At 42.0% G+C, this 15,335-nt stretch overlaps 1 protein-coding gene across 1 annotated transcript in view; it reads right to left on the bottom strand.

The window, feature by feature from the left end:
• CFAP44 (cilia and flagella associated protein 44) overlaps nt 1-15,335 on the bottom strand; it is a 126,518-nt gene that overhangs the window by 21,348 nt on the left and 89,835 nt on the right. The window contains exons 25-28 of the mRNA XM_079766309.1: nt 7,133-7,310; nt 6,244-6,744; nt 3,339-3,542; nt 1,837-2,032 (exon numbers count right to left, since the gene is read on the bottom strand). Coding sequence (XP_079622435.1) covers nt 1,837-2,032; nt 3,339-3,542; nt 6,244-6,744; nt 7,133-7,310 — 1,079 coding nt within the window. The remainder of the gene's footprint in view (nt 1-1,836; nt 2,033-3,338; nt 3,543-6,243; nt 6,745-7,132; nt 7,311-15,335) is intronic.

Raw genomic sequence — 15,335 nt, 5'->3', positions numbered from 1 at the left:
TCAGTGGTTGAACGCCAACCTATGGACTATAGGAGGTCACAGTTCAATTCCAGGTCAGGGCACAGCCTGGGTTTCAGACTTGATCCCCAGTAGGGGGCTTGCAAGAAGCAGCCAATCAATGATTCTCTCTCATCATTAATGTTTCTATCTTTCTCTCCCTCTCCCTTCCTCTCTGAAATCAATAAAATATATGTATATAGATTTTAATCACAAATTCAATGTTCTTAATAGTTATCAAATTATCTATTTCAGATTGGATGAGTCATGGTAGTATTTTTTTGTAGAATTGATCTATTTCATCCAAGTTGCTAAAGGTATGTGCATAGAGATATTCATTGTATTTTCTTATCTTTTAATATCTGCAGTGTAGATCTGTAATTATATCACCTCTTACATTCTTGGTATTGGTACCTTGTTTGTTCTTTTCCTTTTATTTTTATTTTTTTACTCTTGCTAGAGGTCTGTCAATCAATTGATCTTCTCAAGAACAAACTGCTCTTCATATAAGTAATTTTTCTCTTGGTTTTCTGCTTTCAATTTTTTTTTAAATATATTTTATTGATTTTTTACAGAGAGGGATAGAGAGGGATAGAGAGTTAGAAACATCGATGAGAGAGAAACATCGATCAGCTGCCCCCTGCACACCCCCTACTGGGGAAGTGCCCGCAACCAAGGTATATGCCCTTGACCGGAATCGAACCCGGGACCCTTGAGTCCGCAGGCCGACGCTCTATCCACTGAGCCAAACCGGTTTCGGCTGCTTTCAATTTTATTGATTTCTGCTTTTATCTTCCTTCTGCTTGCTCACTTCCGTTTCATTTTGCACTTCTGTTTTGAGGTTTTGAGGTGGGACCTTAAATTATTGGAGTGAGACATCCACTTTTCTAATTTAGTAATATAATTTTTCTTTCAACATTGCTTTAGCAGTATTCCACAAATTTTAATAGGTTGCATTTTCATTTTCTCTTAGGTCAATGTAGTTTTAAAATTTACACTGAGATGTCTGGGTCCCATGGATTATATAGAAGCTTGTTATTGAGGTCTGAATGTTTTGAGATTTTTCTGCTATCTTTCTGTTATTGATTTCTAGGTTGATTCCATTATGGTCAGAGAACACATTCCATATGATTTCAATTCTTTTATACTTATTAAGACTTATTCATAATTTAACATATAGTTTATCTTGGTATATGTTCTGTGGGCGCTTATTTGTAAAGTGTGTATATTCTGTTATTTTGGGTGAAGTGTTCTATTACTGTCATTTAGATCCTTTTTTTTGATGGTGCTGTTTACTAGTAGGTCTTCTATATCCTTATCGATTTTCTGCATAGTTGTGCTATCAAATGTTGAGAGAGGGCGATGGAGGTCTCCAAATGTAATCATGGCTTTGTCTATTTTTCCCTTTCATTTCTATCAGTTTTAGCTTTGCATATTTTACAGCTCTGTTGTTTTATGCATACACATTTAAGATTGCTATGTCTTCCTGGCAGAGTGACACTTTTATCATTGTACAAGGTTTTTCTGTCTCCAGTAATTTCTTTGCTTTGAAATCTACCTTATCTGACATTAACTCAGCCATTCCTGCTTTGATTTGATTAATATTTGCATGACATGTCTTTCCCTTCCTTTTATTTTCAAGTTTTGAAAATAAAACATTGTCTGATGTGGCAGTGAAGAAAAAGTGAGACTTGGCCTATACAGACTGAAAAGGTTTATATCATCTCCTCTTTAAATCCCACAATGCCTCTACATCGTCTATGTTGTGATGAACACAATTTATTTCTCTATTTCATGCAAGTAAGAAAAAAATTTCATATATAAGAAAGAAATACAAACCAGCATCTCCTTCGACCTCCTTTTTCTTCGCCCGCTTCATCCTCTTCTTTAGGACCTTCATGAGGAAGTTAGCAAATTTGTTGTTTTCTCCAACGGCTGCTATAAAAGTGGCATAGAGTGCCTTTTCTTGGTCCTGGAGCCTGGTGATTTCATTCTTTTTCTCTTCCATCTCCTTCATAGATTCATTTATTCTCCACTAAACAAACAAGAACAAGAACAGATGAAAATATTTCATCTGGCCCGGCCGGTGTAGCTCAGTGGTTGAGCGTCGACCTATGAACCAGGAGGTCATGATTCGATTCCCGGTCAGGGCACATGCTTGGGTTGCAAGCTCAGTCCCCAGTGTGGGGCGTACAGGAGGCAGCCGATCAATGATTCTCTCTCATCATTGATGTTTCTCTCTCTCTTTCCCTCTTCCTTCCCCTCTGAAATCAATAAAAATATATTTTTAAAAAAGAAAATATTTCATCTCTTAAGCCAGGTTCAGAGAACAATGTGCATTGCAATGTAAGGTAACATTTCTAAAGCTTCTTAATGGAAGTTTACACTTCTGATGTTTGCAGAGCCATTCATTTATATGACTAAAATTTTATAATTCTTTTGTAAAAAAAAACAAACACAGTTACATTTATAATCGAATAAGATCAGTTTTTTAATATTTTGTTTTCTCAAATAAATCTACATTACATAAATTGAAATTTTACTGATATATGGATGTCAACTAATATATCTGCATGGGTGGTCTCAAAAACAATTTTTTTTTCATATCTATACTGGAGTGAGAAAAAATAGATTTACAGTTGTGAGTATACAAAACGCAGTTTATTCTCGTGTTATTTATTAATTGTATTATTTATTTGTATTATAACTGTAAACCTACTTTTGCCTACCATGTATGACAATTTTCAAAAAAAGAAACATCATATCTTAGTAAAGCTGAAATACCAAAAGCTGATGTTTCTATTCAGTATGTAATATCTATTTAATAGAATCTTCCTTTAGGACAAAGAGAAATAGTATAATTTATCTCTTTAAATTTAACATATATATAACAAATAAAGAATCAATTTCCTGTAAATTTAATTAGACATTACTCTGAAACTAGCTATCATAGTTAAGAAACTTATGAACTTCCTTTCCAGTTACATTCATAAGAATAGCATATAATCAAAACTCAACTTCACATGGTGGGTAGTAACAACATAAAATAAACTTGAAATCTATGGATAAACTAAATATAAGGCTAACTTTTGAAAATTTTATTCTACCTTGCAAAATATTACATCAAATTTACTAAAACAAAAAATCTGACTCAGTTCTCTCGGACCAAGGATACCAAAAAACAGAGAGCAAGTCTGAATAATGGGAAAAAGAGAAGGAAGAGAAGACAAGAAAGAGATTAAGACTTGAACAAGATAAAAAATTAAGTGGAGAAGAAAAGAATCAAGTTTCTTCCATAACTTAAGGGTGCACCCAGCTAGCATTTTCCTGCCCATTCATACTTGCATCTCCTGTTCCTCTTTGTCTAATGAATTAACACGCTCCTGAAGTATGTTCTCCTGTTTTTCAAAATTCTTGAGGAGAAGCATTTCTTGAAATAATGTGACATGGTTCAGGTCAGATAATTTCATCTGAATGTCTAGTTTCAGTTTCTGGTGTCTCAGGAGATGGAGTTCTGCATCAAAGGTGACAATCAGTTCTTTGATCTGAGGTAGAAAAAGATTTGTGTATATGTTAGAACAGTATTTTTTAAACTAACAATACTAATTTGTTTGGGTAAAAGCATTTTCTCGTTATGCCTTTAATATACATGGAGAATTACATGGGTGTGTGTGGTTGTGTCTAGTCATATAAATCATTCATCAATGGACTTAAATTTATATAAATTTATTAAGTGGCAGAAATTATATAACTATAGTCCTTCCAGCTATTTCTCTGCCATTGAAAAAGCCATTGATCAAGAATGCCGTTCTTGCTGTACTGACTACAAGCTCTTTGTGGATAGTGTTATGTCTACCTCTATTATACCCCCATGGTATTCTACATGGCCTTTCATACAGTAAACACTAAATAAACATTTCCCTCAACTTATTTTGAAAATATTTCAAACAGTAAATATTTTCAAATAGGTAAGTACAATCATGGAACCACAAGAAACCTGTTCAATTTTCTTATTGTAGAAATGACGAAATTGAGGCTAACGGTGATTTTCCTGAGATCAAAGCGAATATGTCACAGAACTGCGATAGGAACCTAAGTATCCCAAGTCCTGGTCTAGATCTGACTCGTCTGACAGCCTAATGATTTTTAAATCCTCAGTTTTGCTCTGATTTTGGCACAGCTTCTCCCCCACCCACCCCATCCCAAAGGAGATGAAGAGAGAGAGAGAGAGCCCCGAGGACCGATTCTCCTGCGGACACACATACAATAGGAAGAAGACAAACCATTCCATGTAAGACATCATGTTGGCTGCACATGATGGGGGAGCCTCAACTCAAATGCTTGAAATTTATGAGTCAAGGCCCAGGTTGTTGCTGAGAATGGCAAAGAGATCTGTGGGTTTGGGGAAGTAAAACTTCTGGAGAATTTTAGATAGCTTATGTACGAACAAAAGAAAACCAAAAAAAATTAAAAAATGAAACTTTAGGTAGGGCTTTAAATTAAGTGGGTTCCCCCCCCCAAAAAAAAAAATTTGTTCAACAAATTTGAATTATTTTAAAATTTCTTTGGAGGCAGGACTAGATATTTTTAGTACAACAGCATTCTGAAACTTACCACATAGGTGTCCGAGTTTGTAAGGGTTCCACTTGTTCTATTCTCTCTTATCCCTGACACCCTACAAGCTTTATGCGGCTAGAGAACATGTCTGACTTGAGTGGCATCACTACTACCTAGCTCGCACTGTCCCTGCTCTCAGAATGACCAATAAATATTTTTAATTAATAAAGTAAATTAGTCAATTAAGTCAAAACATTTTACTGAATATCTACTATATGTCTGGCATTGTACAAGACACAGCAAGGGAATCAGAAGTTATGTACTTTCCCTTAAGAACTGTATAACCTAATTTGCAAGAAAAACTAAAGCACACAAAGCAGCAAGGAAAACTAAGGACAAAACATGATGCGCTGATTGTAGGTGCAATGGAAGTTTTTGGGTTGTTGTTTTTTTTAAGAGTATATAATGTGGCCCTAACCGGTTTGGCGCCTGCGAACTGAAGGGTCCCAGGTCCGATTCCGGTCAAGGGCATGTACCTTGGTTACAGGCACATCCCCAGTAGGGGGTGTACAGGAGGCAGCTGATCGATGTTTCTCTCTCATTGATGTTTCTAACTCTCTATCCCTCTCTCTTCTGCTCTGTAAAATATATTTATTTAAAAAAAAAGAAGAAGAAGAAGAAGAAGGAGAGTATATAATGTGGACAGAAGATTTGGAAGGGGTTTGGAACTGGGCTGAGTTTTAGATGATGACTCAACTCTAGTAGAAGAAAATAGCAAAAGAAAAAGCACAGATATGAAATTCAGAATTGGGGGGAGGAAAGTGGGGGAAAGCAGGAAGCATGAGAATACTGGGTTGGATGAAGGAGAGATGATGGGTGAAGAATAAAGTTGGAAAACTATAGGGGAGTGCCTCGCTGGAAAAGACACAGTGTGGCTGGTAGCAGGGAGCTAGCTCCCCAGGAATACCTCCTGCACAACTGCTCCCAATCTGGTCCTGATATCCCTAGAAATAGAAATAGCTGGCATTCTAGCTCCAGAACAAATTTGAAGCCGTTCATCACCATGAACACTCCCAGTATTGGAACAAACTAGAGTATAAGAAGCAGAGGTTGGCCCATTTTCTCTGGAAGGTTTTTATGTTCCATCATCATGTGAACGCTGCTCATCACTTCCCCTTTGCCACGGCTTCAGCGAGATGCCAATTAACATGGATTTCCCCCTAATGCTTAGTCAGCTTTCCAAAAAGGAAGAAGTTATAAAGCTCCAAAGTTCTGAGCAGAGCACAGTGATTTTCAGGAAAAAAAAAACAGGGGTGGGGAGGAAGCCAAGCCATGAGTGAGTTGTGGGCTGGATAGGGTTTGGCGATGGTTAATGTAGAAAAATGTTAAATAAATTATTAATAAACTAGATAGACTTCCCTGCTCCATTCTCTTTCAGCTTTAAATAGTCACAGACTTGGCCCTAGCCAGTTTCGCTCAGTGGATAGAGCGTCGGCCTGCAGTCTGAAGGATCCCAAGTTCGATTCCAGTCAAGGGCACAGGCTCGATCCCCAGTGAGTCATGCAGGAGGCAGCCAATCAATGATTCTCTCTCATCATTGATGTTTCTATCTCTCTCTCCTTCTCCCTTCCTCTCTGAAATCAATAAAAAATATATATTTTTAAAAATAGGCACAGTCTCACCCCTTACCCTATTGGCCAAATACTGCTGCATGTATATGTTTTTAATCTCCTTTCTCTTTATAATCTCCATCTCTACATCAATTGGATCTGCTCTTTCAAATTCAGATGACTTTGGAAGATCTAGACTGAATGCTGATGTCCTTGACGCTCTAGACAATGACTCCCGTGTTGTCAAATCCCCATCCTTCGCATAAGAGGATCTAAGGAATCCTCCACCTGAGCCTACAGGTCCCGCCTGTTCCACTGAGGGGGGCTTTTCATCCTCATTTTTCATCCGCTGTTGCTTAAAAGCAAGGAGAATTTCCTCATCATAATGAAATCTCTTTTCAGGCACTTCTTCCGGGTGTATATGAGGGATTTGCGGAATGGGGATGTGCTTGGATATGTGAAGAGTTGACTGAATGTTCTTCAGCTCTTGTACCAGGCACTGTATCTCCTCGATGACAGCCACTTTAAGGTCTCGAAGAGAGAGAATGGACTTGTTCAAGTACATTTTCTTTGAATGGGTCTAATTAAAAAGAACAGAAAGGAAGCAAAATGACAACCCACTCACAAGGAACAGTTTCAAATATGATTTGCTTTTGTCCCCTGACTGAAATGCCTAACAAAATTTCAAGATAAAAATGTATCTGACCATTCCTGTTTACTACTAAATTACTCTTTTCTCTAGCTTTTAGGCTTTTCCCCATTTAGCTTCTCCAAAAGGGGAGACAGTCTGGCTATAATGTGTGTTATCCCTCAGCTGGCTCAGAGGGCTCAGTTCCCCTGTCCTCCCCTCCCACCATTCAATGCAAGTCCTTCCTGAAGGCTTGTACTCAGCTAGGTCCGGGGGCGGGGGGAGCAGAAGCGGGGAGGTCATTTTTTTTAATCTGAAATACACAAGTGTTTCTAAGTACCATAGAGTCTAGCTGTCCCAGTTCCTCTTCTTTCTTGGCAGCATTTATTCTCATGTGTTCGGGTATCTTATAGTCTGGGGCTGTCTTCAGATTGAAGTCTCCCATAAACACCTGAGCCTCTTTGATGGCTTGCACATCTTTGGGGTCTTCATAGTCATCAGCAGGTTTACTCTTGTACCTATAAGAAAAATAGATAACCCATCCACAAATATACAATAAACTCTAATTTGTCTACTTTACTGTAGGTATATAATCAAATTCAATCATGAAGCGAAAGTATGATTCTTAGCCTGCGATGTTACATTTGTTCAAACATTTTTTAAAGTTGATATTTAAAAGCGTCCCAAGCAAAATAATAAACAAACAAACAGATCCATCCATCCACCAGACGTGCTTAGATAATCTGAATCATTCATTGGATTTGGTTCATTTCTAAGCAATTTACATCAATATTGTTACTTATTCCCTCAATAGATATTAACCCTTGGAGATATTAACACTCTATTCACTAAAAAGTTAATTGAAATTTTTAATAACATAGTTATTGTCACAAAATTTGTCATAACATTTTCAAAGAAGCATCTAATTCAAAATTATAGTATGGACATATGTATTTGCCTTCCCTACTCTCCCCAAGCTCCATGGAAATGATATGGTAGAGAAACTAAAGAGAATAAATTATTAGAAAAGCTGATAATGGGATAGGTAGCCATGAGCAAACAGTAATAGTGATACACTTCTAGAAGACAGAAGATGAAATTACATTAATGGATAAACCAGACCAGAGAAAATTATAGCCTGGAATATAATAGAAGTACAGCAGTGGTTCTCAACCTGTGGGTAATGACCCACAGGTTGAGAACCGCTAGCAGGGTCGCCTAAGACCATCGGAAAACACAGATATTGACATTATGATTCATTAACAGTAGCAAAATTACAGTTATGAAGTAGCAACGAAAATAATTTTATGGTTGGGGGTCACCACAACATGAGGAACTGTATTAAAGGGTCGCGGCATTAGAAAGGTTGAGAACCACTGATCTAGAGTCTCATAATACCCAAAATATCCAGATTTTAATAAAAAATCATTTGTCATACCAAAAATCAGGGTGACCCCAACTTAAATGAGAAAAGACAATTAGCAGATGCTAATCCCAAGATGAAAACATTAAAATAATCTAACAAGGATTTTAAAGCAAGCAATCACAAAGTGATTATAAATATCTTTCTAAATATTTGCTTTAACAATTAAATAGGAAGATACTTAAATGAACAAATAGGAAGTCTCAGAAAGAAATGGAAGCTATAAGGAATAACCAAATAGAAATTTAGAACTGAAAAATAAAATAAACAAAATAAAACTCAATGGATGGGCTCAATACCAGAATGGAAGAGGCAGAGGAAAGAATCAGTGAAGATGGAACATAGCAATTACCCAATTTGAATAACATAAATAAAAGTCACTAGAAACAAACAAAGAACAGCATCAACAAAATACACAGAGCTTCAGGGTTCTAATATTTGTAGCATTGGAGTCCCAGGAGGAGAGGAAAAAGAGGAAAGGACATCAAAAGGACTAACCTATATAATAAAAGCCTAATATGCTAAGTGTCCGGTTGTCCAGTAGTCCATTCAAGCAATCAAAGCATAATATGCTAAGGATATGCTAAGGTCTCTCAACCGCTCGCTATGAAGTGCACTGACCACCAGGGGGCAGACAGTCGACAGGTTGACCAGTCGCTATAATATGCACTGACCACCAGGGGCAGATGCTCTGACTGGTAGGTTAGCTTGCTGTTGGGGTCAGGCCTATCAGGACTGAGCGAGACGGGCCGGACATGCCCAGGAGCCCTCCCGCAGTCCCTCCCTGGCTGACCAACCTCCCAAGTCCCTCCCTGACCCTGACTGTTCACCAGTGGGGTCCCTCAGCTTGGCCTGCGCCCTCTCACAAACCGGGACCCCTTGGGGGATGTCAGAGAGACGGTTTCAGCCCGATCCCACAGGCCAGGCCAAGGGACCCCCACTGGTGCATGAATTCATCCACCGGGCGTCTAGTAATAAATAATGGCTTAAGACCTCCCCAAAGTCCTTTTTTTGGCAGGAGACACAATTATACAGATTCAAGAAGTTTAATGAATCCAACAAAGAATAACTCTACACCAAGACAGATCATAGCCAAACTTCTGAAAACAAAGACAAGAGGGAAAATGCCTTCAAAGAAGCAAGAGAAAAACAACATCTTACATATAGAAGAAAAACAATTTTGATGACAGACAAATCATAACAAACCATGGAGGCCAGTGGGAAGAAGCAGAATATTTCTTACATGCTGAAAATAAGAACTGTTAGCACAGAATTCTATGTGCAGTAAGAATATTCTTCAGGAATGACAGGAAATCAAACCATTCTCAGATGAAGAAAAACTAACAGAATTTGTTACCAGCATACCTACCATAAAGGAATGGCTAAAGGAAGTTCTCTAAATAAAAATGAAATAATAAAAGAAACCTAGGAACAGCAAAAAGGAAGAAATTAAAATGTTAATAGTAAAAATATGGCAAATACATTTTACTTCTATCATCTGTTATGCCTGATGATTGAAGGAAAACTACAACACTGCTAAGTTTTTAAAATGTATGTAGTGAAAATATTTATACAATGATATTATGAACAGGGGAAATGGGAGGGGGCAAAAGAACATAAAAGCCAGTGAAGTCCTAGCTGGTTTGGTTCAGTGGATAGAGCGTTGGCCTGCAGACTGAAGGGTCCCAGGTTCGATTCCGGTCAAGGGCACATGTCTGGGTTTCCGGCTCGATCCCCAGTAGGGGGCATGTAGGAGGCAGCCGATCAATGATTCTCTCTCATCACTGATGTTTCTATCTCTCTCTCCCTCTCCCTTTCTCTCTGAAATCAATAAAAATATATTTTTTTAAAAGCAGGTGAAGTTTCTATACTTCATTCAAAATGATAAAATGTCATCACCAGTACATTGTGATACGTTGTGTATACATAATGTAATACCTTGAGCAAATACTTAAAAAGCTATACAAGGCTATATAGTCAAAAACACTATGAATTAATTATGCTGGAACTCTAAAATAATTCAAGTAAACCTCAGGCAGCAGGGGAAAAAAAATACAGAAAAACAAAAAAGATAAAATAGCAGATATAAGCTTCAAATATCAATAATTACATGTAAATGGCCTAAATACACCAATTAACAAACTGAGATTGACAGAGTGAATTAAAAAACATAACCCAACTATAGACTGTCAATAAGACATTAACTTCAAATATGGCAATATAAGTAGGTTGAAGTAAACAGATAAAAACAGTTAAACTTTTGAATACTGCATGCTTTCCCATTAAAATTAGGAATGTATGTGCATGCCCACTTTCTTTATTCTACTTCAATATAGTACTGGAAGTTCTTAGCCAGTGCAATAGGCAAAAAAACAGAAATGTGAAGCATATAGATGGAATAAGAAGAAATAAAACTGTCTCTATTTACAGATGGCATGATAAGTCTACACAGAAAATCCCAAGGAACCTATCAAAAAAACAAAACAAACAAAAACCTCCCAGTGCAGCAAGGTCACAGTACCCACATGAACACAAAAATCAATTGTATGATTGGCAATAAACATGAACACACAGACACCAAAATTAAAAGCACAATACCTTTCACAATTAACAAAAAATAAAATATTTATGTGTATATCTAGCAAAATATGTATAGTATTTTATGTTAAAATACAATGAAATAGCCCTGGCTGGGTGGCTCAGTTGGTTAGAGCAGTGATGGGCAACCTTTTGAGCTTGGTGTGTCAAACTTCGCCAAAAAACTCGGGTAGTGTGTCACTTTGAGGAAAAAACTAACTCCAAGACTCTAGTCACAAATGTTTCATCCTCAGGAGCAGCAAATGTTTCATCCATGTCATGTGGCCGCCTCAGCGGCTGCGTGTCAGAAATGGCTACGCGTGTCAGTACGTGTGTCATAGGTTTGCCATCACTGGGTTAGAGCATCATCCCATACACCAAAGGGTTGTGGGTTCAATTCCTAGTCAGAGCACATACCTAGGTTGTGGACTCAATCCAGATTAGAGCGCATACAGGAGGCAACTGATCAATGTTTCACTCTCTCTCCCTTCCTCTTTCTCTAAAATCAATAAACATGTCCTCAAGTGATGATAGATGATAAATAGATAGATACAACAGATGAAAAAAAATCAAAGATATAAATAAACTAGAGGCCCGGTGCATGAAATTTGTGCACGGGGGGGGGGGGGGTGTTCCTCAGCCCAGCCTGCACCCTCTCCAATCTGGGACCCCTCGAGGGATGTCCAACTGCCTGGTAGGATCGGGCCTAAACGGGCAGTTGGACATCCCTCTCACAATCCAGGACTGCTGGCTCCCAACTGCTCACCTGCCTGCCTTCCTGATTGCCCCTAACTGCTTCTGCCTGCCAGCCTGATCACCCCCCCCGTCAGCCTGATTGATGTCTAACTGCTCCCCTACCAGCCTGATTGCCCCTAATTGCCCTCCCCTGCAGGCCTTGTCACCCCTAACTGCCCTCCCCTGCAGGCCTGGGTCCCCCCAAACTGTCCTTCCCTGCAGGCCCAGTCGCCCTTAACTTCCCTCCTCTGCCGGCCTGGTTACCCCTAACTGCCCTCCCCTGCAGGCTAGATCGCTCCCAACTGCCCTCCCTTGCAGGACTGGTCCCTCCCAACTGCCCTCCCCTGCTGGCCTGATCCCTCCCAACTGCCCTCCCCTGCTGGCCATCTTATGGTGGCCATCTTGTGTCCACATGGGGGCAGCCATATTTGACCACATGGGGGCAGCCATCTTGTGTGTTGGAGTGATGGTCAATCTGCATATTACTCTTTTATTAGATAGGATAGAGGCCTGGTGCACGGGTGGGGGCCAGCTGGTTTGCCCTGAAGAGTGTCCTGGATCAGGGTGGGGGTTCCCTTGGGGCATGGGGCGGCCAGGGCGAGGGACCTGTGGTGGTTTTCAGGCTGGCCACGCCCCTCGGCAACCCAAGCGGAGGCCCTGGTATCTGGGATTTATTTATCTTTTATAATTGAAACTTTGTACCCTGGAGCGGAGGCCTGGGCCAGCCAGGGTGTGCAGGAAGCTTGGCTTCCTCCATTACCGGGGAAACCCAAGCCTCCTGCTGGCTCCGTGGCCGCAGCCATCTTGGTTGGGTTAATTTGCATACTCATTCCTGATTGGCTGGTGGGCGTGGCTTGTGGGTGTAGTGGAGGTGCAGTCAATTTGCATATCACTCTTTTATTAGATAGGATGGAGAGTCATACTATGTCCATGGATTAGAAGACTCAACATAATAAATACAGTGGAACCTTGGTCAGTTCTCAAACTTAATTTGTTCTGGAAGGCTGTTTGAGAAGCTATTTGTTAAAAAACCAAATCATTTTTTCCCATTAGAAAGAATGTAAATTGAATTAATCCATTCTAGACCCCCAAATGATTCCCTGTTTTAACCTTTCTTATATACAGTACATGTCTAATATACTATCATCCTCTCTAATAAAATGGTAATATGCAAATTAACCATCACTCCGCTACATAAGCCACGCCCACCAGCCAAGCCACGCCCATCAGCCAATCAGGGCGAGTATGCAAATTAACCCCAATCCAAGATGGCTACAGCCACAGAGAGGAAGGTTTCCCAGGTAACAGAGCAAGCCAAGCTTCCTATAGCCATTACAGGCCTAAGCCTCCACTCAAGCTACAAAGTTTCAATTATAGAAGGTAAACAAATTCAAACAAATGGCAGCAGAATGGAGCTTGAGAGAGCAGGCCAGGGTTGCCAGCGGCAACAGGGGAAGCAAAGCTTTCCGCACACCCTGGCCGGGCTCACCTGCTTAAGGCTACAAAGTTTCAATTGTAGAAGGTGAATTAACTGCCACAGAAATGGCTGCTGCCCCAGAAATGGCTGCCGCCCCAGGCTACAAAGTTTCAATTGTAGAAGGAAAATAAATTCCAGATACCAGGGCCTCCCCTTGGGTTGCCAGGGGGCATGGCCGGCCTGCAAACCACCACAGGCCCCTCACTCAGGCCGCCCCATGCCCCAAGGGAACCCCCACCCTTATCTGTAACACCCTTCAGGGCAAACCAGCTGGCCCCCACCCGTGCACCAGGCCTCTATCCTATCTAATAAAAGAGTAATATACAGATTGATCATCACTGTAACACACAATATAGCTGCCCCCATGTGGTCAAAGATCCTGCCCCCATGTGGACACAAGATGGCCACTACAAGATGGCCAGCAGGAGAGGGCAGTTGGGAGGCACCCGGCCTGCAAGGGAGGGCAGTGGTGAGGGACCAGGCCTGCAAGGGAGGGCAGTTGAGAGGGACCAGGCTTGCAAGGGAGGGCAGTTGGAGGTGATCAACCCTGCAGGAGAGGGCAGTTAGGGGTGACCAGGCTGGCAGAGGAGGGAAGTTGGGGGCAAACAGGCTGGCAGGGGAGCAGTTAAGCATCAACCAGGCTGGCAGCGGAGTGGTTAGGGGGTGATCAGGCTGGAAGGCAGAAGCGGTTAGGGGCAATCAGGAAGGCAGGCAGGCAAGCAGTTGGGAGCCAGCAGTCCTGGATTGTGAGAAGGATGTCTGACTGCACGGATCGGGCCTAAACGGGCAGTCGGACATCCCTCCAGGAGTCCCAGATTGGAGAGGGTACAGGCTGGGCTGAGGGACAACCCCCCGCCGTGCAAGAATTTCGTGCACCGGGCTTCTAGTACCTAATAATAGACAAACATGTAAATTGACCATACCTCTGCTACGCCCACAGCCAATCAGAGTGAGTATGCAAATTAACCCAACAAAGATGGCGGTTAATTTACATACGTAGGCGCCCAGTGCCTGGGTTCCGGGAACTTTCCCGGCACCCAGGTCACTCCGAGGTAGGCCCTGTGTGGGTCCTGAGTAACCTTGGAAGGGCCTGAGCCAGGGGGCTCCTGGGCAGCACCGAGCCTGCGATTGGAGCTGAGGGGGACCCTGCCCAGGCCTAAAGCCAGTGATCGGAGGGAGCTGGGGGGCCCCTGCCTAGGCCCCAAGGCTTTAGGCCTTGGCAGGGGTAGAGCCAGTGATCGGAGGGAGCTGGGGGGCCCCTTCCCAGGCCTAGGCCTGTGCCAGAGGCTTTTGGCCTGGGCAGGGGCAGAGCTGGCAATCGGAGGGAGCTGGAGGGCCCCTGCCCAGGCCCCAAGGCTTTAGGCCTTGGCAGGGGTGGAGCCGGCGATCAGAGGGAACTGGGGGGCCCCTGCCCAGGCCCCAAGTCTGGGCCAGAGGCTTTGGGCCTGGGCAGGGGCGGAGCCGGTGATCAGTGTGAACTACAGAGGAAACACCTTTTCTGACCCTCATTGGCTAAGCTCCCTGTATGCCACTGGTAATATTCTTAATAACTTGGGTATAAGAATCCAAAAGGTGATCTAGGGTTTTTCCACTTCACTCCTGGAGGAAAAAATGAAGGTCTGCTGCTGGAGGGCTAAGAAATGTCATATCCTGCCCTAGCTGGTTTGGCTCAGTGGATAATGCCTAGGCCTGCCTACCACAGGGTCTGGGTTCAATTCTGATCAAGGGCATGTACCTAGGTTGCAGGCTCTTCCCTGGCCGCGGTCCAGATCAGGGCTCATGTAGGAGGCAACCAATCAAAGTGTTCCTCTCACTTTGATGTTGCTCTCTGTCTTTCCCTTTCTCTTCCACATTCTCTAAAAGTCAATGGAAACATATCCTCAGGTGAGGATTAAAAAAAAAAGAAAGAAAGAAAGAAATGTCATATCCTATGAAAGACACATCTTGAAAATGCCTAAAGAAAGTTGTCATATTTTCATGCTGAAGGGACTGGAGTCTGTGTTGATGAAAACACCTTGGTGGCTGCAGTGACTGGCAGTGGCTGCAGCAGCAGGGTGATGGGGCTGGTGCCTTCCCCTGATCAGCCTGGTCGCCTCCCACAAAGGGAGGCCAGACTGCGGCTTAGGCCCACTTCACCTGGGGAGCGGGCCTAAGCCGTCAGTAGGACATCCCCTGAGGGCTCCCAGTATGTGAGAGGGGGCAGGCTGGGCTGAGGGACCCCCCCTCCCAGTGCACGAATTTCGTGCACCGGGCCCCTAGTCCTATATAATAAAAGCATAATATGCAAATCGACCAAATGGTGAAATGACCAGTCGCTATGATGTGCACTGA

This window comes from Cnephaeus nilssonii (genome assembly GCF_951640355.1).
Source record: "Cnephaeus nilssonii genome assembly, chromosome: 3".
NCBI lineage: Eukaryota > Metazoa > Chordata > Mammalia > Chiroptera > Vespertilionidae > Cnephaeus > Cnephaeus nilssonii.
This window is presented reverse-complemented; position numbering and strand designations above follow the sequence as displayed.